The sequence below is a fragment of the Condylura cristata genome, unplaced genomic scaffold (assembly GCF_000260355.1).
Source record: "Condylura cristata isolate star-nosed mole 26May11 unplaced genomic scaffold, ConCri1.0 scaffold00020, whole genome shotgun sequence".
NCBI classification, from domain to species: Eukaryota; Metazoa; Chordata; class Mammalia; order Eulipotyphla; family Talpidae; genus Condylura; species Condylura cristata.
Window position 1 is genome coordinate 3,836,336 of NW_004567121.1, and position 23,745 is coordinate 3,860,080.

The following is a 23,745-nucleotide window of genomic DNA, read 5'->3' on the forward strand; positions in this document are numbered from 1 at the left end:
ATTTCCTTGCAGACTTTTGCCATCTCCACTGCCACTCCACATGTCCCACATCATTTTCAAATTTTGGCCACTGTCTCAGCAACTTTTGCTGTGGCAGGGGATCACAACCTCCCTACAGGGAGGTGAGTATCAGTTGCAGGACTACCCCTCAGTGAATTCCTAAAGTGTCCTAAAAATCTACTTTGAATTTACCTTTTAATTTAATATCAAAAAACAATCTAAGCTGCAGAGACAATATCCATCTTATCTGAACAAAACTGAACCAAATACTTTGACTCTTGCAATGAATTTCTACTGCCTCAAAATAGTTCATCTGAAATGTTCTAATAGAAGAAATAATAGCCAACATAATTTTTGCCAGTTAAAACTTATTCATGTCAGCCCTCCCTGGTGGCGTAGCGGGTTAAAGCACAGCACTAAGAAGCTAAAGCCACTTCTGCATGAGTTCGACCACATGCACATGGCGCGGCAGACCTCTCCTGACCCGCCCGCTGCTCCCCTCAGCAGTGTACTTCGTCGATCTGCCTGTTCTGCTCCCCACTCTGTCTCTGGTGAAGCCTCTCGCTGCTCCTAAGTCTCTGGCCTGTACCCCAGTTCTGTATGCACAAATAAATAAATCTTAAAAAAACAAACAAAAAACCAAACAAACAAAAAAAATTATTCATGTCTGAGTTTTGAGAGGAAAGCCAGGTAGTGTTTGCTTAAAGCACATTCACCACGGAGTTCAGTATTGCTGTTCTCCATGAGAATGAAATTAATACATCAATTTGGTTTGAGAAAAACACCTCTCCTAGAACCTTTACAATAATGGTAGAACAGATATGGAGGTATTCTGTAACTGAGACTCAATTCTGAGAGTTTCAGGTATGTGTTCTCCCCTTTCTGGTTCTTCTGTATTCATGGGTCATCCTGGCTAATGTACTGATAAACTAGTTTTCAGTAGAAATGTGCAGGTTAGATTAATTAAATTACAAGGAAATGTTATATTTTTAAGACATTGCATCCAAAAGATGAAAAAATAAATCTGTATAATCTTCTGATTTTCAAATACAAACACCAAAACTGTACTGGAAAAACTATTTTAAGAAACCAAACTCCACAAACAACTCAATCAAAATCTTATGAAATGGACATACTTCCCATTATAATTGAGATTTTAAATAAGATCTATTATGCATTATGTACAACTCCATAAACTCTATTTAACTTAGCATTGGAAGATGTCCTCTAAATAAATGTAAGTAGAACAACCCTAAGGAATGGGACACAGCTGAAGCCTCACAGTACTGTGTCCTGAATTGGGGACCCTCAGCTATTCCCAGGTAAGCCCCCCACCCCCGATCCCAGTACCAGATACTAGCTTCTGAGGAGTAGACAGTGGCCTAAGCTGCAAACCTGCACGACCTAACTGTTCACCATGGGCCTCAGGCTACGACAGGAAGTATATCTCACTTAGCTTGATGGTGCCTCCTGCAGACTGGGCCCCAGCCTGGCCCTCTCAGTGCCTTGACCATTACTAAGAGCCCTCAACTACTCCCAGAAATCTCTGGCAACCCCTTGCCTTCCTGGCTACCAGAGGAAGACCCCAAGCCACTACTCCTAGGAGAGGTAAGGTCGCCACAACTCAGCCTCTGGACTCAGTGGCCCCCAGCCCTCCCAGCCATCACAGCAAGGCCTAGGAGAGCTTTGAGAGCAACTCTAGTGCCACCCCAGATCCTACAAGACTCCAGCAGCTGTACCCAACATCAACTAAACACCCACACAGCAGGGAGAAGGACTCATGCACACCCAAGACACCAATACAGCAGTGCAAACTCAAAGCAAACAACGATGAGAAGGAAAAACACAAATGGCCAATGAAGCCCACGGGGTAACAACGTACCACAGAGAAAAAATCAAACTCCAGAACTCAACAACACAGACCCAGAATTCTCCTGTCAGATGAATCAAAATCACCATAATTAAGAGAGTCAAAGAACTTGAACACAATCAAAACTCAGAAAAATAAATCAGAAATACAAAGAAGATGAAGACAAGGTAAAGAATAATATGAGGTACATATTGAAGGAAGAGTAAGACTGAAACTTTGAGAAAGAAAATAGAAGAGCTGCAGGATGTTAAAAGATCAACAGGGGAGCTAGTAAATTCTGGGAGAAGTCATGAAAATATAATAGATGATATGAATGAAGGAATCAGTACTCTTGAAGACACAGATAGGAAAAGAACCAAGAAAAAAAAGGAAAGACTCAAAGGAAAAAGAGTGAAGAAACAGCTTGAGAATTAAATGAGAGTAGAAAATAACACGTGAGAAAACAGTTTGAAACTTTTTATTGAACAGGCAATGCATTGCGCAATGGCTAAAGACACAGATGCCTCGTGGAAAAGTTTAAAAATTATTTTTGGGAACAGTCTCTGAATTGACGGACCCTGCTGTGTTCCTTCAGCTCCTTCTTAGAGTGGCTATCCTCGGGAAAACTGATTTTTTTATAGCTGCTCTTGGAAACGGCATCCCTGTTTTACCCTAAATGTCACCCTTTACCCTTAACGTGAAAGGAGAACACAGGCTCCAGGCCAGACAGTGACCAGAGACACAAGCTGCTCTCACGTGGAAGTACAGACCGACACCCCCTGGAGCTGCTTCTCTTCTGGGCTTTCGACAGTGTCCTGTTTATGCATCCACGTTTCATTTTCTTCCTCGGCCAAGCCCTCTTCATCAGGGGAATTCTGAAAGCCTCACATTCATACCTCTTAGCACAGGACCTTGTCCCTGGCCCTTTTCAATGGTGTTCTTGTGTGCAGCCTCTGGCCCAGGGTTGTGGCTGAGAGTCTGTCTTCCTTGTTTACCTGGTTTCTTCCTCTTCTCCTAGCTTGCCCTCCCCTCACTTGATGATAAAGTCACTCTTGTATTTCACATTCAGTTGCCCTGATTTAGCGGCAGTTTTTAAGTAGCTTAACCATCAAGGAGGTGGACATTCTTTATTAGTACATGGTCAACTTATTTTATAATTTGAGGCATGTCACTCCAAGCTTGAGATTTCTTTCTGGCAAGTTCCATCCAGGATGGCTGATCTGTACTAGCATAACTGGCTCTCTTCAGCTGATGTAATTCTTTCTCTGTCATCACGGCAGTCTGAGCCGCTGGAAAGAAGAAAAAACAAACAGAAACATGAGAAATGAGGTTGGATGACCTTTTGCATGTCTTTAAAAAATATATAGCACCATCTTAACTGTAGTCTCCACCTTAAAATTCACTAGTGTGTAAACATGTAGAGATTTAGGCATAGACTAATTTATGTGATAAAAAATGACCTAAGGGCAGGCTCAGACACTTCCAGAAATGCAGTGAGATGAAAGAAACTTTCAGAATAAAACTGCAGGAACTATGGAGAATGGATGTACAACAGGGTAAATATACTTAATGTTACTGAGCTGTTGGCTCTGAGTATTTTACCACAATTACAAATTAGCAAACACTGAAAAATCTTACAAAAATACAAGAGATGAATCTCAAAGACTTTGTATTGCTCAGTAAAAGAAGCCAGACATTAAAGAAAACGTATCTTCTGATTTCATTTATAAAAATAGTCAAAGAAAAGCACATACAAAGCAGCAGACAGTAGATTCATAGCTGACAGAACTGGGGATAGGTATAATGAGTGAATTTAAATGGGCATGAGAGAGAGAGGGAATATTCTAGGCTTAGACTGTCATGGTGGTGATACTCTGTTCTCAGAAAAAAATACACCATGAATTGCACACCTAGAACAGGTAAGTTCTACTGTCCATAAATGATATTTCAATAGAAACTGTTAAAAAATATATCAATATGGCAGACATTTCAAAAAAGCAAAATAAAACCATAGGTCCAATTCTGGAGACCTATGTTAGTGCAGGCTTCATACCCAAGTTCTGATGAGACAAGGAGATCCCTCTTTGCAGCCCCTCCTGGAGGCGAATCTTCGTCCCCTGCCCCCGGTCCCCGGCGGGCTTAGCAGGAGTGATCAGGAAAGACTTGCTTCGAACAAAATCAGCTTGCTTCATGGGCTCCTGTGAGGCATGAAAAAGACACATTTTATAGAAACCACACCTGAGATTTATAGAGGAGCCACAGTCGTCAAAGGCAGTGGCAGCTCATGCAGCTTCCCCACCAAGATGAACTGAGTACTGGCACTTTCTTGGCAATGCTGTGGTTTGTGCACTTGCTGATGGTGAGCCTTCCCAACTGGCACTCAAACCAGAGTGGGAGTTTTACCCAGACCCCTCCCCAAGATGGTGGATGGTAGGATTCCATTCAAAAATCAAAATAAATTCTATTTGAAAATAGTCTTATGATTTCTTAAAACAGGGTATGACCGTGGATGCCCTCAATGGGGATCATCGGCTAATATTTGTCTTATAAATTCCCCAAGCCTGCACAAGGGTGCAGGTAAAGTTCTAGTTAAAGGGAAACAGATGCTGCCACAGGCCTGATCCTTTCTCTTCACAGTTGAAACATGCAGAGGGATCTACTGCACAGGCTACTGGAGGAATACAAAAGTGGTGAGTCTCTTGGGCTGCTTCTAAGAACAGTTTGCATATGAAAAAGCACTTTTCAGGCCAGGGTGCAAAATGGGTCTTGCAGCCCTAGAGGAAGAAGGAGCCCTGGCAGGGGTCCAGTACAGCAGCAAAGGTAGGACTTGTCCATCAGCATGCAGTGCGCAAGGTGGAGCTGCTGACATGGTCACTGTACATATAACTGAAAGGTTAGTTTAACCCTATTCCATTTCTCCAGGCGCTGTATTGCTGAGGCGGTCAGGAGCAAGGAGCTGTCTCCACTGCTGAAGTGATTCACTCACTTCTTTGCCTCCCGAAAGGCATGCAAAGGGCAGATACCAATGATAACAGGTGATGGTTTCTACAATGACCATGCAGGATGTGTGGTCATCTCTGGTGTGCAGCCCCAAGTCTCAGCTGGCTGTGCTCTCCTATCCCTAGAGACAGAAAGTATTAGCTCTAAGCACCTGGGCTCTCTCGGGCACCTTGGCTTGCTTCCCCAGTTCAGACCTCAGGGGCCTCACCCCAGGCTTTTCTTCCTGGTCCGGTGGCTGGTCTGGGGCCCCTCTCCGCTTCTGCCGGGTGATGGTGATCCACGGAGGCGCAGGTGGGCTGTCGGCGCCGGGGCCTGCGGCTGCAGGAGGCAGACCCTTCTCTGTGGGCAAGACGCAGGTTATGCAAAGCTGTCCTATTCCCCAGCTAGCATCACCTTTAGCACCTGCCACACTAAGCCACTGTGCGAGGGCTCAGAAGACAGGACTGGGTGAGGACGAGGAAAGGGGGTGTGGAGTCTTCCTGGTGAGATTGTTGTTTTTCTTTAGAGGACTTTGTCTTCTCATTTAAAATACATCAAAGAGATTATGTTCCTCTAGCCACAGTCACAAAAATTAAATGCCCACTAGAAAGCCACCTCCTGTGAAAGACTTTCCGGAATGAGATAAAAGTGAGTACACAAAGAGATCAGATTTCGTTATTATTCAGTCTCTCATTTCGCACTTGCACAGATCACCTGATTTCCTGGAAGTTATAGACACTATTATTTCTCCTTTAAAAAATCGTAAGCAAGGGCCCTCCCTGGTGGTGCAGCAGGTTAAAGCACAGCACAATAAGCTAAAGCCACTTCAATATGAGTTCTATCCCCGCCCAGGAGGTGACCCACAAGGTGCAGCAGATGTCTCCTGGCCTACCCGCTGCTCCCCTCAGCAGTGTACTTCCTCAGTCCACCTGTTCTGCTCCCCACTCTGTCTCTGGTGAATCTTCTCACCACCCCTGCACCTCTGGCCTGTACCCTCGTTTTGTATGCATAAATAAACGCATCTCTTTAAAAAAATTATAAGCAAAACCTTCCCTTTGTGGAGACACCAAAAAGTCCTAACTTTTTTTCTGAGTTTTCTTCCATGTCCACAGTGCTTATCTTTGGGTGGTAAAACTATGTCTCATCTCCCCTCTAACACTCCGATTCTTCTGTATTTCCCTGTTTTCTATGATGAGAAATTTCTTGCTTTCATTGTCAGCAACAAAAGGAATGGAGTGTGTTTTTTATTCAAGGAAACCTATGGATTCAGTAAATGAATTCTTAGGGGCACAATGCACATCGAATGCGAGGTCTCCATGAGCCTGCTCTCTGAATGCTTGCCTGCCACCACGTGAAACAAAGAACTCTCCATGTGCTGGTGCCAGCCCTGTCCTGTGTCCTTCTGGGCAGCACACTGGGGTCAGCCAGGGAAGTGCTGCCTTTCCCACACGCAACACATGCAGATGTCTGTGTGACTCCAGGCTGTGGCCTCACACACACCACTACACCTCCCTCTTCAGTGCACAGGACACCGGTTTACTTGTATTTGCCTCTGTGTCCAGTTTAACCTGGAGCTTCCTTCTCTCTGGTCACTAAGGAGTGGTGAGGGGCAGGAATCACCTCATTGCAATCTTCAGTCTCCCGCCAGAGTTGAGAAGGGCATTTGCCTTATACACTGACGCCATGAGGTCTCCGCCCTCCTGGTTCCCTGAGAATCCCACATCAGCCCTTGTCTCTTTCTTTCTCTTCAAGTTCTCCCTGGTCAGTGGCTTCTTTCCTGCTGCTCTGCAAAATGCTTGGGTCTGCCATAGCACAAAGAAAAGTCAGTCTGCACTGAGCCTTGCTACCTCCTGAAGCTCCAATTCCCCCTTCTCCTCTGCCCTCAGCTCAAATGGCCTTTTCCTGGGTCTCCAGCTGATTCCTGATCCAGCCACAATAGGAACATTACTCTGTCTATTCATCCAACAACTGAACCAAAAACCCTAAGCTCTTTCCCCATTTTCTTTAAAGATTTATTTATTTATGCACACAGAACTGGCATACAAGCCAGAGGGGCAGGGGCAGTGAGGATTCACCAGAGACAGAATGAGGAGCAGAACAGGCAGATCGACAAGGTACGCTGCTGAGGGGAGCAGCGGGCGGGTCAGGAGAGGTCTGCTGCCCCATGTGGGTCATCTCCAAGGCAGGGATCGAATTCATGCTAAAGTGGCTTTAGTGTGTTAATGCTGTGCTTTAACCTGCTGCACCACCAGGGAGGGCCCTCTTTCCCCATTTTCAACCTGATTACGCCCACCCCCACCCCCACCATATGAGTGCTCTTAGGCAGCCTGTCCTCCTGGGAATTCCCTTTCCAGGTCCCTGCTAGAGAGACTTTTGCTCCCAAATTTAGGAATTCTTACTTGTTCCTCAAGTATCCTCAACCTTCCTCTCTTCCTCCCAAAATGTTCTCTTCCACTCCTGATATCAACATTCAGATCCACTCAGATTACTTTCAACTGTGCCATCCAGCCCACTTTTCTGTTCCTACAGCCGGCACTTCACACCCCTCCGCACACAGGCACGCACCCTCCATTGTTTGCTATGGGGGGGGGGGGACTGTGGTGAGCAGGAAGGTGGAAGAAGAAACACCAAATTGTCACCTCATAAAGCTCAAAGTCTAGGTGGGGAGACAAAATACTGCAAGCAACTGGGAGAAATGGGAAAACCCTACAGTTTACAAAGTGCTATGTATACACTGGGCCTCGGGCTGTGGGTAGGATGGACTTTCGTCTGTCTATAATAAGGAGCCTGGGGGTTTAACCCTGGGCACATCACCTGGAGGCCAGCCATCTGGAGATGTCTGACTGGAGAGGGTGGGGGCCAGGGACATGGAGGGGAGGCTATGGCTGGTCCAAGTGAGGTGACTGCACACCTGTTCCAGAATCATGCTGGCTCCTCCACGAAGCCTGTTCTGGTCACCTACCGGGTCATGTGCTCCCTTTCCTAGTTATTTTGTGACTCTCTGGAGACCTTTACCCGACTGTGTGCTATTAGACAGAATGCTAGCTAACCATCTACCCCACTGACAAATGCTTTCAGTTATAAGAACTTGTTTAACAAACACATGCCATGGACTACATACCAGTTACTTTCTATTATTAGCTTATTTTCCATGTAAGTTTATGTTTTATTTCTTGTCCAGACAACATAGTGATGACCTGGCATGTGAAATGCAGGGTGGTGGTTGCATTTCTTACCCCTCATTCTCAGCTCCACGTTCCACAGAGTTCTCAGAGTGCCTCCCCAGAATCTGTGTCATTTCCTTATATTCTGTACTCTCTTCTTTCCACTTTTTTCTCGTTAGGAATGCAAGTGTCAGAGGGACTTTGATGCCCTCCATACTCTTTCACAGGAACTGGCAGGGCCAGCCCCTGGGAGAGAGGGCACAGGAGTGGAGGACGTAGTTCCAGACATCATCAGAAAGGAGGGCAAGCCGCACAGGAAGACCTGCCATTCTACTGGAACCTCATAAACCTACAGGTGAGTCCTGGCCCCAGGTGAGCACAGGCAGAGAAGCAGGGTGATGAGCCAGCCTGCTCTGGTGCAGAAGGCCTAAGGGGCCACTCTGATTTGTACCCCCAGCCCCCGTACTTGTGCCTACAGTAGGAGCAAGAGTTGTGGGATGTGAGCTGTCCTCCACAGGAGGGCGGCCAAGGGAGGGAATGAGACATAGGTAATGTGCCCAATAAGGTGGGCTTTGGAGGACAAAGACAGAGCCACAGCAGGAGCATTTCGGGTCAAAGTTCCACCTTAAATAGCTTCTGAGATTAAACATGCTCAATTTGTCACTAACCCCAGGGTAATAGAGATGTGGTGTCAGGTTAAATAAAAGGAGCTGAAAACTGTCTTTGTTTACCTTTCTCTGCTTCAATACACAGATAATCTTAATCTCATGAAGATTTGGCTATAGGGCTATGCCATTTTCCATTCTTCCTCCCAAAAGATTTAAAATGTCAAATGTGCCTGAGTTTGGAATGAGGAGCCAGGGTGGATTTCTTACACCTAGCAAACCAGCAAGCACATCTGCATCTGTATGATCTCCTTTGCTGATGGTCTGGGAGAGAGCAAGTCTCCCAAACACAACAGCCCTGGAAAGGCAGCAGCTCTGATATGTCATAAAGTGCAAGAAGGGAGAAAGCTCAGAAAGCAGAACGCTTGAGCGTGAGGAGCTCTAACAGCCACAAAGCTTGCTCTATTATGTAACTGAATTTCAAATAGTTTTTATTCTTACTGTAAAGGCATCTTCAAAAGAGGAGTGTAGGAGCTTGCTTCCCTCCAGTTCTCATCCTTCTTGGTAACCTGTTTCCCCATTGCAAGGATTTAGTTTGCAATATATCTATTGCCCAAGTATTCATTTCCAAGAGCACTTGTTCTTCAGGATGGTTCAATGGGCTGCTGTAATTAGGATTTTCTCCCTGGGGCTAGCAACAAAGCTAGCTAATGATGTGGCCCTAGGGCTTCTGAGTCAGAGATTCAGTTCTTAGGCTGGGAACATGTTCTCAAGCCATTCTAGAACCTCTTTGTGTAAGTCAATTTCAGTGTAAAATAAGGGAGCTAGCAATAGCCACACCACCTAACAAGACTGTGAAGATCAAAGGAGATAATCTACCAACTACCCCTCCCAAGTGACTGGAGATTCAGGGAGATTGTCCACATAGAGCTCTTAGCCCAGTCTGTCTCCGTGTGCTGAGAACTGAGAGTGGCTCCCTGACTGTTGCTTTCATCATTTTGTTGTTGTTCCCAAGTGAAGGGTAACATGGATTACTCTCCTGATTAAAGCATGTCAGTTTTTTAGACTCTGGCAAACGTCAACACTGCTGCCTGCCTACCGTTGCACAGAGCTCTAACTACAATGGGGAAGGAAACCAGTTTCTGGACCCATGTTTGACATTTTAACCAAGCTATTTGTATTCAGAAAGATCTAAACTTAACTCTGAAAACCCTCAGTGTTAAACCAAACCATCCCTGGTTTCTAGAGATGTTCCACTACCCTGTGAACTTTGTGAGAATACTGCCTCTGCTCACTTTGTTTTGACTTACTGGTGGGTGATGAATTTCTTTTTTCCTTTTCTCACTGCCCACCCCCCAGGAGAGGAGCCTATTAAAACTCAGCCTTAAGACAATCTCTTTCTTGCACTCAAAAAGACTTCTGTAATGAATCACTGAAGGTGCAAGGGTCTCACTTCAACACTGGTCTGCAGCTGTGGCCTGGAAGGTGGGAGATGTGGAGAACACTGTCTTCTTAGTGAGAGGCAATGAGCCAAACAGTGTAAAACTATCATGGTCTCTTGCACTTTGGCTCAGAAAAGAAAGCTGATAATCTACCTGAGCTAACACATGGCTAGATGGAACGACTGTTTTTAAAAAACTGGTAGATGATGCCATTTTTTAAAGTAATTAATTTTTAAGAATTGCTTCCTTTCATAAAATGTTCTCCCTTGTTCATAGAAGTGCAAACACAAGTTGTACAAATTCAGAAATCAAAGAAACTGAAGAGAAGGAAGAAGAGAACTTTAATAGAGTCATCATCCTGTTTTTGTGATCCTCCCAGGTCCCCTGTGAAGCCTCTGGGTTCAAGACAAGGAGAGTCTAAGGGGCCCCTGGGGAGTCAGTGGGGCCCAAGGCCAGTTGGGGGCTGGTTTACCATGTGAAGGGCTTAACTTAGGCTTCCTGTATGAAAGTTGAGGGGTTTTTTAAAAAAGTATTTATAGATTTGTTGTCTGTCTTTGCTTACCCAGCCTCTGATCAATACACGCTGGCAGAGTCTGCAGTCACTCTCCACTAGTTCTACCATGAGCCAAGCTGTTTGATCTTACCAGAGGACTTGGGCTGACAGTGCTCCAGCAAGTCTACCTCAACACTGTGCTGAGCACTTTGACTGAGCAAGGGCTTTTACAGAGCAAATTTTCCATTTTTAATTATGTGCAACAGAGCTGTGTCCTACTTCCACCTCCAAGTCAGTAATTCCTTCATTTCCTACTTTAACAAATATAGTCAGTTCCCGTTTGTGGTCTCTATATTTAAGAGCTTGCCTTACCTGTTAAAATGTAGTTGTCACTCCAAAATCAGTACTTGTGGCCCTTCATGGGGATTTGCAGACAGGCACAGCAATGTGAAAATGTCAGTCACCTGAATGTTCCAGCTGACATTCAACAAGGGGATGTTCTATTTCTTGTCTTTTTTTTAAGCTCCCATGTTAAAAAGGTGTCCTTTCACTGTATACTTAGTGGCAGTTTTTTGTGTTTTTAGTTGGTGATTTTACAGTTCACAATAGTCCCCCAAGTCTAGTATTGAAGTTCTGACTGGCAATCCTAAGCACAAAAATGCAGTGATGTGCCTTACAGAGGCAATGCATGTGTTAGGTAAGCCTTACTTAGGTCTCATCAGAGTTCAGCTAAAATGCTCTTGGCTATAAGCTAGATGTTACTGAATCAATAATCTATATTAAAGAAGGAGTCTTTAAACAGGAGCTGACTATATATTAATCAGAGGCTCACAGGAACCTAACCCTGTACTTTTCCTAGGAGCACTGGTACAGGATCCGCAAAATGGAGAGTTTGCTGTGATGGTATGCAGCAAAACCACTGTGAGTAAGTGCCCACCAGCACTAGACACGTGGCAGATGCTGAATCTCCATATAGGAAGGATGTTTCTAATCTAAAACATGTCTCCAGAGCACCACACACAGGCTCTCTTTTAAGAACAGGAACAGAAGGAACCACTGACAGTAACACATGGCCCACAGTCCAGAGAATACTGAAAGGAGGAGCAGCAGGATCCCTGAGGGCCTCTGGGTCTGGTGTGGTCTGTATGAAAATTCAGTGAGCTGCACACATGTGATCTGGGCACGTTTCTACTGCCATATATATTACTAATTACTCACTTACAAAGGAGAAAATGAAAATTCAGAAATAAAAATATGCATTGGCTCAGAATCCCACACAGAATCTCACTGACAATAGTAAAACAATAAGGGGAATAATACTTCCAAACCCACATTCTTCAAATTCACCAACCAAAAGTCTGCCTTTCTTGCATCCTTTCCTTGATCCTGCACGAGAGCTTGTAAACATGGCCGAAGACCACCCACCGCTGCTAGGAGCCTCTTGGACATGAATACCTGACACGGTAATAAGCTGATGTTCTCAGGGAGCGTGGACTTAAGTTCAAGAGCAGGTGGCGTGTGCACTGTGTGCAGCCTGCCAAGAGAAGCTGATGGCAAGGGTTGGGCTGGAGGAGATGTCAGAGGAAGTGAAGGACTGGCAGATGAACTTAGGATGGCAGAAATGCTGAACTTTGGTCAAAATCTGAAAAACTTAAATGCTTTGCCCAGAAGTTTGAATTTTCTTCTGTATATAACAGGAAGGCATGGAGAGTTAGTAAAGGAAAAGGTTTCATGAGTAGACCCATGGCTTGGAAAAGAGGATGAGCAGATTTGGAGCAAGGAGGTGAGGTAGGGATCAAGTGAAGGATGATGAGCACTGACTTAGGGGCAGTGTGGGAGGATAAAAATACTTTATATAAGGATAGCTAGGACTTGGTGAGCAAAGTATAAGATATGATTGATTTTTTTACCCATTAGATAGAAAAAGAAATTAAAAACATATCAATAATACCTAGTACTAATGATAGGCTAGAGTCTCTGTTCTATTGAAACATGTGTAAATCACATAACTTTTATGGAGGACAATTTGAAATTGTCTATTAAAGTAAAACTTGACATGCTTCATGAGTCAGAAAAATCCACTCTTAAAAAGAGTCAATCCCAGAGAAACAATAGCATAAATGCATAGAGATAAAATGAACAACAGTGGTGGGCCCTCCCTGGTGGCACAGCGGGTTAAAGCACAGCACTAAGCAGCTAAAGCTACTTCCACATGAGTTCAATTCCCACCTGCCCGGGAGGTAATCCACATGGTGTGGCAGACCTCTCCTGACTTGCCCGCTGCTCCCCTCAGCAGTGTACTTCGTCGATCTGCCTGTTCTGCTCCCCACTCTTTCTCTGGTGAATCCTCTCACCGCCCTGTACCTTTGGCCTGTACCCCAGTTCTGTATGAATAAATAAATAAATCTTTAAAAAAAAATGAACAAGAGTGGTTATTGCAGCACTGGAAAAGAAAGAAAAATTCAAAACAATTGGAATGCCCTCCAGTGGGGAGTGTATAAATAAAATACACACACACATACATGCACACACAGCAGGCACACACACACATACATGTCATGTAGTCCTTAAAAAGAATAGGGTTGACTCATTCTGGTCAAAAAATGGTCCATGCATTATAATGGAGTGAAGATAGCAAGTTGCAAGCCAACATACACAGCATTTCTGATGTTTTTTTTTTTTTTAAACAATTGGCATTAATGAAAGACATTGAAGAAAACACAAATAAATGGTAGCACATAAATGGTAAGAAATTCCATTCTCATAATTGTAAAAATTAATGTTTTTACAATGTTGAAATTACCAAAAACAACTTACAGATTCAATGCAACCCCTGTCAAAATTTCAATGGCGTTTTCACAGAAATAGAACAAACAGTCCTAAAAAATGTACAGAACCAAAAAAGAAGACTGACTAACCAAAGTGATCCTGAGAAAGGACAAAGCTGGAGGCAACATGTTTCCTAATCTCAAACTATTAAAAAGCTGTCATGATTAAATTAATTATCATTAAAATGATAATTGCATAAAAACAGACACACAGATCAGTGAATCAGAACAGAGAACCCAGAAACAAACCCATACATTTGGACACATTAGTTTACAACAAATGAGCCAAGAATATATAGTGGGAAAGAACTGTCTCATTAATAAATGGTGCTGAGAAAACTAGACATCCACAGGCAAAAGAATGAAACTGGACCATTATCGCACACCACCAAAAAATCAGCTCAAAGTAGATTAAGGACTTGAAGTTAAGACCTGAAACTGTAGAAGTCTTAGAAGAAAACACAGGCAGTAAACGTCTTAATACTGGTTTAACAGTGATTTTTTTTTTGGATTTGACACCCTCTTCAAAAAAAACCCAAAAGCAAAAAATAAACAAGGGGAGGGAATTATATCTAACTAAAAAGCTTCTGTACAGAAAATGAAGCTATCAACAAAACGAAAATTGCTGCAAGTCATATATCTGATAAAGGGTTAATACTCAAATATATTCAATATAAAGAACTCAGGCAACTAAAGAGGAGAAAACAACAATCCAATTTAAAAGTAGGCAAAAAATATGAAGAAGTATTTTCCCCAAAAAGACATCTGAATGGCCAACAGATATGTGGTAAGGTAGCAAATATCACTAATCACAGGGAAATGCAAGACAAAAGCCTGTCTTTCCAGTGGTTGTTATCAGCAAGACAGAGATAACAAGTGTTGGTGAGAATATAGAGAAAAGCAAACCTTTTTTTAACTGTCCATATAAATGTAAATTAGTATAGTCATGCTGGAAAAAATTTGAAGGTTACTCAAAAATGTAAAAATAAAACTACCAAATGATACAGTAATTCCATTTCTGGCTATTTATAGGAAGATCACAAAATCACTATTTTGAAAAGACACAGGCTACCCCATATTCAATGTAACATTGTTGACAATGGTGCAGACAAGGAGACAGTCATTAGCAAATCATTGGATAAAGAAAATATGACATGTTTATATTAAGAATATTAGTCAGTCATAAAAAGAAGGAAATCTTACCATATGCGACATGGAGGGACCTTGAGGGCATTATGCTAAATGAAATAAGTCAGAGACCAATACTGTTTGATCTCATTTATAAGTGGAAATTAAAAAACACTCAGAGATACAGAAACTATAATAGACTGGTGATGGGTGGATAAGGGCAGTCAAAAGGTACAGATTACAGTTATAATTCTAGAATTTATAAATTGGTACCAGAGACAGGACAGAAAGGACTGTTCACTGCTAGCTAGTACTTTCTGCTAGGTCATCTCAAGGTTCCTGATCTCACTGCCCAGTTCACCAACTCTTGCCACCTTTCAGAGTCCCTTAAAAATCACTTTATGCGTTTTTTATTAGTAGGTGAGCTAATTAGTGTTATGTGTTTACTGCACTTAGTCAGAACTGTAAGTTTCTTTACCTAACTGTTTAAGCTATGGCATCAGCTTGATTACAAGGTGATTTATTCTATAACTTTTAGGCCATTCAGTATTTTTCATATTAAGATATTTTTTTAAGATTTATTTATTTATTCATACAGAACTGGGGTATAGGCCAGAGATGTCAAGGGTGAGAGGATTCACCAGAGACAGAGTGGGGAGCAGAACAGGCAGATCCACGAAGTACACTGCTGAGGGGAGCAGCGGGCGGGTCAGGAGAGGTCTGCCGCACCATGTGGTCACCTCCGGGGCAGGCGGGGATCGAACTCATGCGGAAGTGGTTTCAGCTTCTTAGTGCTGTGCTTTAACCCGCTGCGTCACCAGGGAGGGCCAATATTAAGATATTTTTAATGACCTGAGATCTTTGGCTTGAGTATCTGGACGCGGGCTATTCAGAAGAAAAGGAACCGGGGGAGAAGGTACTGATGCACTGAATTATGAATAATGACATGATCTAAATACTGACATGTCAAATCATGGTTGCCCACAAAGGGCTAGGGGCTGACTGTCATAGACAGAGGAGCTGATGTCAGGAATAGGTGGGAAGCTGTGATGTGTCCTATGCAGGGGAACTGAAGATAAGTTGCTGTAGTGGGAGGCCAGCAAAGATGCAAAGATAGAGACAGTGAGAAGGGCACAGGGAAGGTAAGGAAACTGAGGCCCAGAGTATCAACACATTCACTCAGGAAAGAAGTGTGATGGGATGGATAAGGCTAAAAAGCAAGGTGGGTTTGAATATAATTGGTCTTTTTTTTTTTTTAAGATTTATTTATTTGTGCATACAAAGCTGGGGTATAGGCCAGAGATGCAGGGGTGGTGAGAGGACTCACCAGACACAGAGTGGGGAGCAGAACAGGCAGATCAACGAAGTACACCACTGAGGGGAGCAGCAGGTGGGTCAGGAGAGGTCTGCCGCACCATGTGGGTCACCTCTGGGGCAGGCGGGGACTGAATTCATGATGAAGTGGCTTTAGCTTCTCAGTGCTATGCTTTAACCTGCTGCGCCACCAGGGAGAGCCCTATAGTTGGTTTTTTAAGAACTCAAGATATATTTTTACTGTGATACCAAACCCTCCCTATATTCTACTTAAATGAAATTGAATTCCCTAAGTGGAGAGAAGATAACAATCTCTTTGAGTTCATTTCCTCCAGAAAGAAACCCCAACATCCAAAGTAAGATGGGCATCTGTCTCCACTGTCCCATAGTATCCAGAGGCACCTGCCTCCTCAAGCCAACCAGAGTGAGCCCTCGGCTTGCCTCTGGGGCCAGCACAGAGCTGTGTTGGTGGCAGGCATTCACTGAGTGTTGAAAGAGTGAAACATCCGAATGAATGAATAACTAGAATCTAGAGAAAGAGGGTCAGAGACCAGGGTGTGTCACTGTGCCATGAGTCCAGTCTTGGGGGAATGAGCTTGGAATGTGGCCAAGATGGATTATCAAATGACCCCTGACTGAGAAATGGCAATTGTCCAACATGTAACCAAACCTACATAAAGAACAAATTCCACACAACACATACACAGATAGAAAGAAGACTAGAAGCATAGACCAACAGAGAGAACATCTAGAGTGTGGAATCATAAGTGATTTTTTTTCTCTCCAAATCTGTATTTCCCTACACAAGAATCTCTTTTTTGTTTCAGTTCAGATTCCTTGTGAAGGAAGCTGCTTCCTGAACTGCAATGTAGACTCTGGGGTGATAGGCTGGTCTAACAAGAGAATGGTCCTTGTCTGTACAAATAGACAAGACTGACAGATAACCCTGAGCCATTGGCCTCCTATAGCAAATGAGCAGATTAACACAAACATGTTGCTGGACTTGCAGTAACCACCCCGTGGTGGCTCTGTGAGCCAGACCTCTCTCAGGTAGCTGGGCTCCTCTGTTTACTGTAAAACCATTAAATTCTCGCCTTTCTCACTGAAGGGTTTCTCCATGCCCTCAAAAGGGAAGACAGGGTGGGGTAAGAGGAGGAATACACAGGAGGGCTGGGATAAAGCAGCTTGAGTTCCCAGGCCATAGCATGAGCCCATCTGAGACTCTTCAATAACCCAGCTTTATGGAGTGTACCCCTAGGAGAGAGACGGGGAGATGGCAGCCCACCCGGAGCTCTGGGTAAATGCCTGCCAGCCCAAGATAATAGATAGCAGTAATTAGGCCTTTCTGGGAAACGGGGTAAGACTGTTATTAAAACTTTTATTATCTGTTTTATACGATTTTAATTGTCTTTAGCTGCTATAATTTGGAAGCAATGAGGATGATAATAGAAGTACTAATAATGAATTAAAACAAACAGATCCAGTGTCTGGGGAAGGTGTAAGAGCAGTTCCACTGATGGGGTCTGCATGGGACCAGGCCATGGCTGTGGCTGGTCCTCTCCAGTGCCATCCCTTCTTAGGGGGCCGGGGGGGGTGGTGTTTCCCCCACAATGTTGGTGATTCTTCCTTTTCTCTCTGCCTTGAAATGAAAATCAGTCCCTAGACCCTATGAAGTAGCCTAGATACTTCCTCTCCAGAATTCATTTAATCTGTGGCTTAGAACCTATTAATACAGATAGACAATTCTCTTCTAGTATTTAAACAAAGTCATTAATAAACACTATTATTAATGTTGTTTATTAATGAACACTATATTGTACTTTACAAATCAAAGGAAAAAACAGCAACAACATTAGATCTTTAACTACAAACCACCCCAGGCAGCTGTGAATGAACACAGCCTCACTCACAGCTTAGGTGGAGGAAGTTGTAAATTATTAATGTTGCAAAGCATCACCCTCTGAAGCCTTTCCCAGCTCTGACCAGGAAGTTGGGCATCCGGTGTTTAAGTTCCATTCATTCATCAAGCAACTGAGAGACATTTTCAATTCCAGGCCATGAAGTTGATGGGGCTGATATCAAGGTTTTATCAGCACAGAGCAAACCCCCCTCTTCCATTGGTATTTTACCAGTTTTTCGAATCACTCTACAGTAGCTTCAATAGCCCTGCTGGCAAATTGTAGAGTGGATCATCAGTTACAGCCTTTGCCTCCCCCAAGACTCCCTCACCAATTACCCTACATAGACGTTGCAGCAGCAGCTGCCAAAAGGCATGGTTAAGCCACCCTGAGTCCTGTCCAGTATGCGCTGTCTCAACACTTCTCCCTGGAAATGCCCACATCTTGGGTGTCACCTTAAAACTCAAAGGGCTTCATACAATGCACTTTTATTAACTCATGAGGAGGAGAAAGACAAGATCAGAACTGTCTTCATGTTGTTTAAGGTGACTTAAGCCTCCTGTGTGTGCCCTACATCTTCCTTTTAGGTTGCAAGGTTCCTAGGAGAACAAGTGGGTTCTATTGAAATATTTCCTTTCTTCCCCACACTAAAGTGCTTAAGTGGAGCCTGGACATACAGTATTCAGTTAAAATACCCGAAAGTTTTACTTTATTTATAACGTCCCATGGAAAATTTCTTCTAAGGTCCCTTGTCCCTCTTTTTCTCCCCCTCCCCACTCTCTCTCATCAATACTTTCATTTTCTGGTACACCGATTTCCACTAATAAAAAACCAGCAATGAAAGATTCTTTAGTTCCACCACATATACCCATCCCCAACGGATTTCTCATTTCATTTGAAGCACTATAAATAAAAAGTGGCAAATGTCAGAGCCAAAGAAAGATCATCTATTTTGTCTCCGCTCATTTTAAAAGATAGTTGCTTTACAAAATTCTGACATTCTGCCCTACTCTTCAAAAGAGCTCCCTTTTGGACAGGGAGTCAGTGCTCCCTTCACCCACTGAAAAACTCATATATCACACAGGCCCAGCTGGGCCACGGGGCCTCATTATTAAGTGGGAGGAAAGTCTCCTGTGGAGGGGAACGGGCAAGGATGCTGTAAGATGGGAGGCCTGAGGCTCACATATAACCTGAGTGTCTTAGGCCGTGATGGCCTCAGACCCCATCACGAACTACACAAATACTGGATTCCGAGCTTTCAAGGTAAAAGTGGAGAAGCACCTGAGCAGTCCACTGGGGCCCATCTCCTCTCAGGGAATATGTCTGAAAGGTGTCTGCACATTCTCCTGAACTGACACGAACTTGTCTGAACTGACACGAAGTCCTGATATTTGTTGCCTCTCCTACATACTCTACTCCTAACTCTTAATCAAACACATTAGTAATACCAAGAGGAATTTGACTTTTTCTTTCAATTCCCCTGCAACAGGTGGACATCCAGCAACAGGGTCCAAGGGCTCTGACTTCCACACGTCCTGTCCCTTCCTGGACCACCCTCCAATACCCCCCCAGTCTTACCAGTTCCCCTGTGTGGTGACTTCTTCTCTGCTGTCCGACTCTCCTTTCTGGGGTCTGGCGGCGGTGTGACTTTCTCTGGTGGCTCTTCTGAGCTCGTGTCAGGGGGTGTTGGCATTTGTGGGAGGGTGAGGGCCTGCAGAAGTGGCTTTCTAGGCAGGGGTGGTTTGGAGCTGTGTGGCTCCGATGGCCGGACTGGCTTTCCCTTTCTTTGGTCGTTCGGGGATCTGGCACCTCGAGTGGCTGGAGCTGTTCCCATCTGGCATTTCTCGTCTTTTGAGAGCAAAGCCAGTCCTCCTTTTTCTAACCTGACCTCAGCACTGTATCTCTTTACCCCTTTTACCTCTGGAGAAGACACATCTCTGTGCTTGAAAGAGAGAGAGGTGGACCGCAGCTTGACAGGGAAGGGACTTCTATCCTCACATGGGGGCGGCTCCTGAGCAGCTGGGCACGGGTCTCTTGAGCCTGGCGTGGACCCTGCATCTCGGGGGTTCCTGCCTGGCCCGGGCTGGCTGGCCACCTTATCTCCTGAGTTCTGAGGGCTGCTCTCAGCTGGTGAGGGTGGCTTCTGAGGGGCCAGCTTCCTGTCCTGGGGTTCTGGAAGTACCCGAAGGTCGTCAAGTGCTGCCTCGCTCCTCCAGGCCAGGCTGCTATGGACGAGGGGCAGTCGGACAGCAGAGGGGCCCGAGGGCTCCAGCATGTGGGCACTGCCAGTGTGCAGCCTTACCCGGCCTGAGGACACAGAAAATTTTTTCATACTTCGCAGCTCACGGGCCCCTCTTTCCACTTTTGGCTCTGGGGTCACCCTCTCAGGTCCTTCTTGAGGGGACTCTACCTGCTCAGTCTTGGGGGATTCTGTCTGCTCATCCTTGGAGGACTCTGGGGGGGTGGCCTCTTTGTCCAGGGGACAGGGAGTGGGCTCCTCTGCTGGGGATTCTAAGGTAGGAGGTGTGGGAGATGCGCTGAGGCTCACGGTCACGGCCACAGTCTTGTGCTTCAAGCAGCTCTTGGGAACTGCTGGGCTCTGGGCTGGGGCCACAGAGGGTTCTTTTTCTGTTCCTGTGGGACCGGGTACTTCCAGAGTCAGCTCCTCCTCCTTCTGGACATTTTGGTCTGGCATGTCTGGACCAGAGGAAATCTCTAAGGTGGTGGTGGAACCACTCTTGGGAGGTGTCATGTCCCCTTCAGGGATGCAGGGGGAGGACCGACTCTCAACGTCTCCAGAAGCACAAGCCACTTCATCAACTGTCTCCCCAGCTGGGGAACATGTGGTTTCAAGGGGCAGCTCCTCCCTCTGATTTTCACTGTCAGGATGAGGGTGCAGGGAGCCTTCTGGAAGAGATGAAGACTCCGAGCAGAGACCCCCAGGCTCAGAGGGCTCTGGAGTGGCCGGGCGGCTGGAGGGGCTGACCTCAAGGATGCCCTCCTCCTCAGCACTGGCACTGAGAGCTGGGCAGTGCTGCAGGCGTGCTCTTCTAGCCCGGGGCCCCATGGGCAGCAGCGCAGTCACTGCTTCCCCAGGCGCCGGGCCCCTCTCTAGCACCACATCCTGCTGTCCGGAACTGGGCTTTTCTTCTGCACTGGCTTGCAATAATGGCTTCTCATCATATTCCTCCTCCTCTGGGGTGCATGTCAGGTCACTCAAGGATTCAGACTGTGCTCGCTACGAGAAATTGGGAAGATAAAAGACAGCACTGTTATGTCGAATCTGAGGAAGGCGATGACCTCCCATTTTGTTCAAGGTTTAATGTGGTTTAAATGAAGCAGTGTATCTCCAAAGTCAGCACATAAGCAGACATTCACACATGGGCATCTTTTCTTAATCTCTCTTTAATGATCTATTTGGAAACCCAACTCACAAGTCCAGCTTTCTGCAGAACAGTGGCAGTTATGCCTGTAAAATAAATGTCACCTAAGGTCCTAGTGCCCAAGCCACAAAACCAGTGGAGGCCGTTCTACAGAGCAGCAGAGGGGAGGGGACCAACACAGCCAGGCATCTGCTGTGCTCTGCACTCTATCTATGCTGGTTATTTCACTTACTCCTGGCCTGCAACCTGGACCCCAGATTGTGAGAAAAGGATTATGGACATGGCCCATTCTATAGCACTTTGCAGATATTTCACTTTTTACAAATTGAAGGCTGTGGTAGCCCTGCGTTGAGGAGGCTATTACTATCGTTCTTCTAACAACATGTGCTTACTTTGCGTCTCTGTCACATCAAGGTGTGTATTTGTCTTTACATATAATGCTACTGCACACTTGACTGACTACAGTACAGGGTAAATGACTTTTATATGCAGTAGGAAATCAAAAACTTCAGGTGATTTGTTTTATTGTAAAGTGCTGGAAGTGACCCTGAGAGCTAAGGTGTGCCTGTGTTACTCCCTGTTTGCACGTGAAGAAATAGGAGCTCAGGGAGAGCCACACCTTGGTAATGGTTGAGCTCAAGGTAGCCTTGCTGAAAACCTGGTGCACTATTTGACCCTGTGCTGACCCAGAGCTGATCCCCCACTTCAGTGCTCTTTCCTCCCAGCTAAATTTAAAGTCCTCTACGCTGGTATGAAATGATTTCCCCATTCCCTTCTGAGGTTGAGCTAAGCGACCACACTGTAAGTGCTGGACTCTGGGCCCGAGTGCCTGGCTGCTGCTCTGTACCCGCCCCCCCCATGTCTCTACCAGCACCCACAAGGACTATCTCAAACGCCCCTTCTACAGGAAACCTTGCTTGTTCCATACAGCTAGGGGCTCTCCCTTCTCTCCTGGCTAACAATCATATTCTTCCTTGCAGTATTTTTCTTCTAAATGGTCTCTGGAATTCAGATTTAGTCAGAATTCCTACTTTACAGGAACACAAAGACAGCTCCTCTCTTAGAAAGGAAAGGCTATCAAGGTACAGATGAATCATTCAAAAGCAATGTGAAAACGATCAAGTTTGATGTTGATTTTTTTAAGTTTATGACATGAAAACCTGGAGAGTTACCAAGCTATTGCAACTCTCCCTTTCTCCCCATTTTTAGGGAACGTGACTCTCAAGGGAGTTTTCACAAAATATTTCTGCTGTTGCTATCACTGTTTTAACATTTTCCAGGTGGCATTGGCTTGCTAACAGAAGGCAGGATAAATGGGATGTTTTCGACAATAACTAAACTAACTCTTTCCAAAACACACAACCCCGCTCCTTTGGATGTAAAAAGATGTGCAAAGAAATCTATGAACAAATTTCAAAAGCTGCAGCTTCTTGATTTTGCTACCTTTGGCCTTTTGCTACTATAAGAAGTCACTGATGTTGAAACCTCTTTAGGATGTGAATCACATTTTAACATGACTGGGACCTGCACTAAAGTCATCAGGCAGCTGAAAAATAGACCTATGTGGGCACATCCCAAAGCTCCAAGAGAGTCACTGGCTGCTATAAGAAAGTAACAGAAAAGGTATAGACAGGATGCGGGCTGGCATGAGGCATCATCCACAGGACGGACTCAGAAGCAGAGGCCTTGCAGAGAAAAAAGGGGATTCTGACTCAGCCAGGCTCTCTGGCTGGGAGTAGCAGGAAAGATTCCTATGTCTACTTCACATCCTTAGTCTTCCTGCTTTTCCTTGTCTGGATTCTCTAAGCAGCTTCACAACCTGGAACCCTCCCAAGTTAAAAAAAAAAAAAATGCAAGGGGCCTGCCAGGCCTGCACCAAGGTGCAGGCTAGACCACAGCTGCCTCCTCTGGCCAGACAGTATCGTGGGACAGTGTCCATTCATCTCTGCATAGGGACCCTCCCAGTGAGCCACTTGGGTGGGGAGGAGGAATCTGTTATCATCTAATAATTGAGAGTTGTTACTGGCGGCTTGGCCAGCCACATGATCTCTGGATCATGGTCTCATCATGCTGGTCCTGTTAAAATATAATAACGTTCCCTGCACCGGCACTGCCTGAGTCGGGCTGAGGACCATCTGGTGTAGTGAGAGGACTGGGACTGTTTCAGGCATACCCCCTCTACTGAGCTGGAGCCACACACAGGCAGAGTTCTGTGCAGTGGGGTAAAATGCCAAGAGAACAACCATTGTTTCTGTTTCTCAACTTCTGCTTTGGTGGGGGCAGGGTTAGTCAAACTCATCTCTGATGAGTTACTTAGTGTGGAGAGTTGGGGGAAGATGCCTGGCTAGACAAGGCCAGCTGTTAGGTCCAAACAGAAGAAAGAACTTAGGCAGCAGCAGGAAGTAACGAAAGTGGAGACTCTGAGGATACCTGATCCAGGGGTGCAAGCAGTGTGAGCAGGTAGAGAACAAAACCCCAGATGTTACAGGGGATCAGAGGTAGGGGGAAACTGGACCTCACTGCCCAGTGAAGCCCACAGGGACAGAGAATACCTGAAAAAGTCCCCAGAGTCAGGAGGGCAGCAGAGAGGGCAGCCTGGTGGCTCCTCCCCACCCTTGAAGCAGGACTGGCTCATCTGAAAGCAATTTGGTTCCTGAGAGAG

At 45.2% G+C, this 23,745-nt stretch overlaps 1 protein-coding gene across 1 annotated transcript in view; it reads right to left on the minus strand.

Annotated features, from left to right (window-relative positions):
• Positions 1-2,362: 2,362 nt before the first annotated feature.
• Positions 2,363-23,745, minus strand: part of KIAA1211L (KIAA1211-like ortholog) — a 99,753-nt gene continuing 78,370 nt past the window's right edge. The window contains exons 8-11 of the mRNA XM_004686007.2: positions 19,279-20,938; positions 5,001-5,188; positions 3,903-4,047; positions 2,363-3,138 (exon numbers count right to left, since the gene is read on the minus strand). Of these exons, the coding sequence (XP_004686064.1) occupies positions 2,996-3,138; positions 3,903-4,047; positions 5,001-5,188; positions 19,279-20,938 (2,136 nt within the window). The 3' untranslated portion in view covers positions 2,363-2,995. The remainder of the gene's footprint in view (positions 3,139-3,902; positions 4,048-5,000; positions 5,189-19,278; positions 20,939-23,745) is intronic.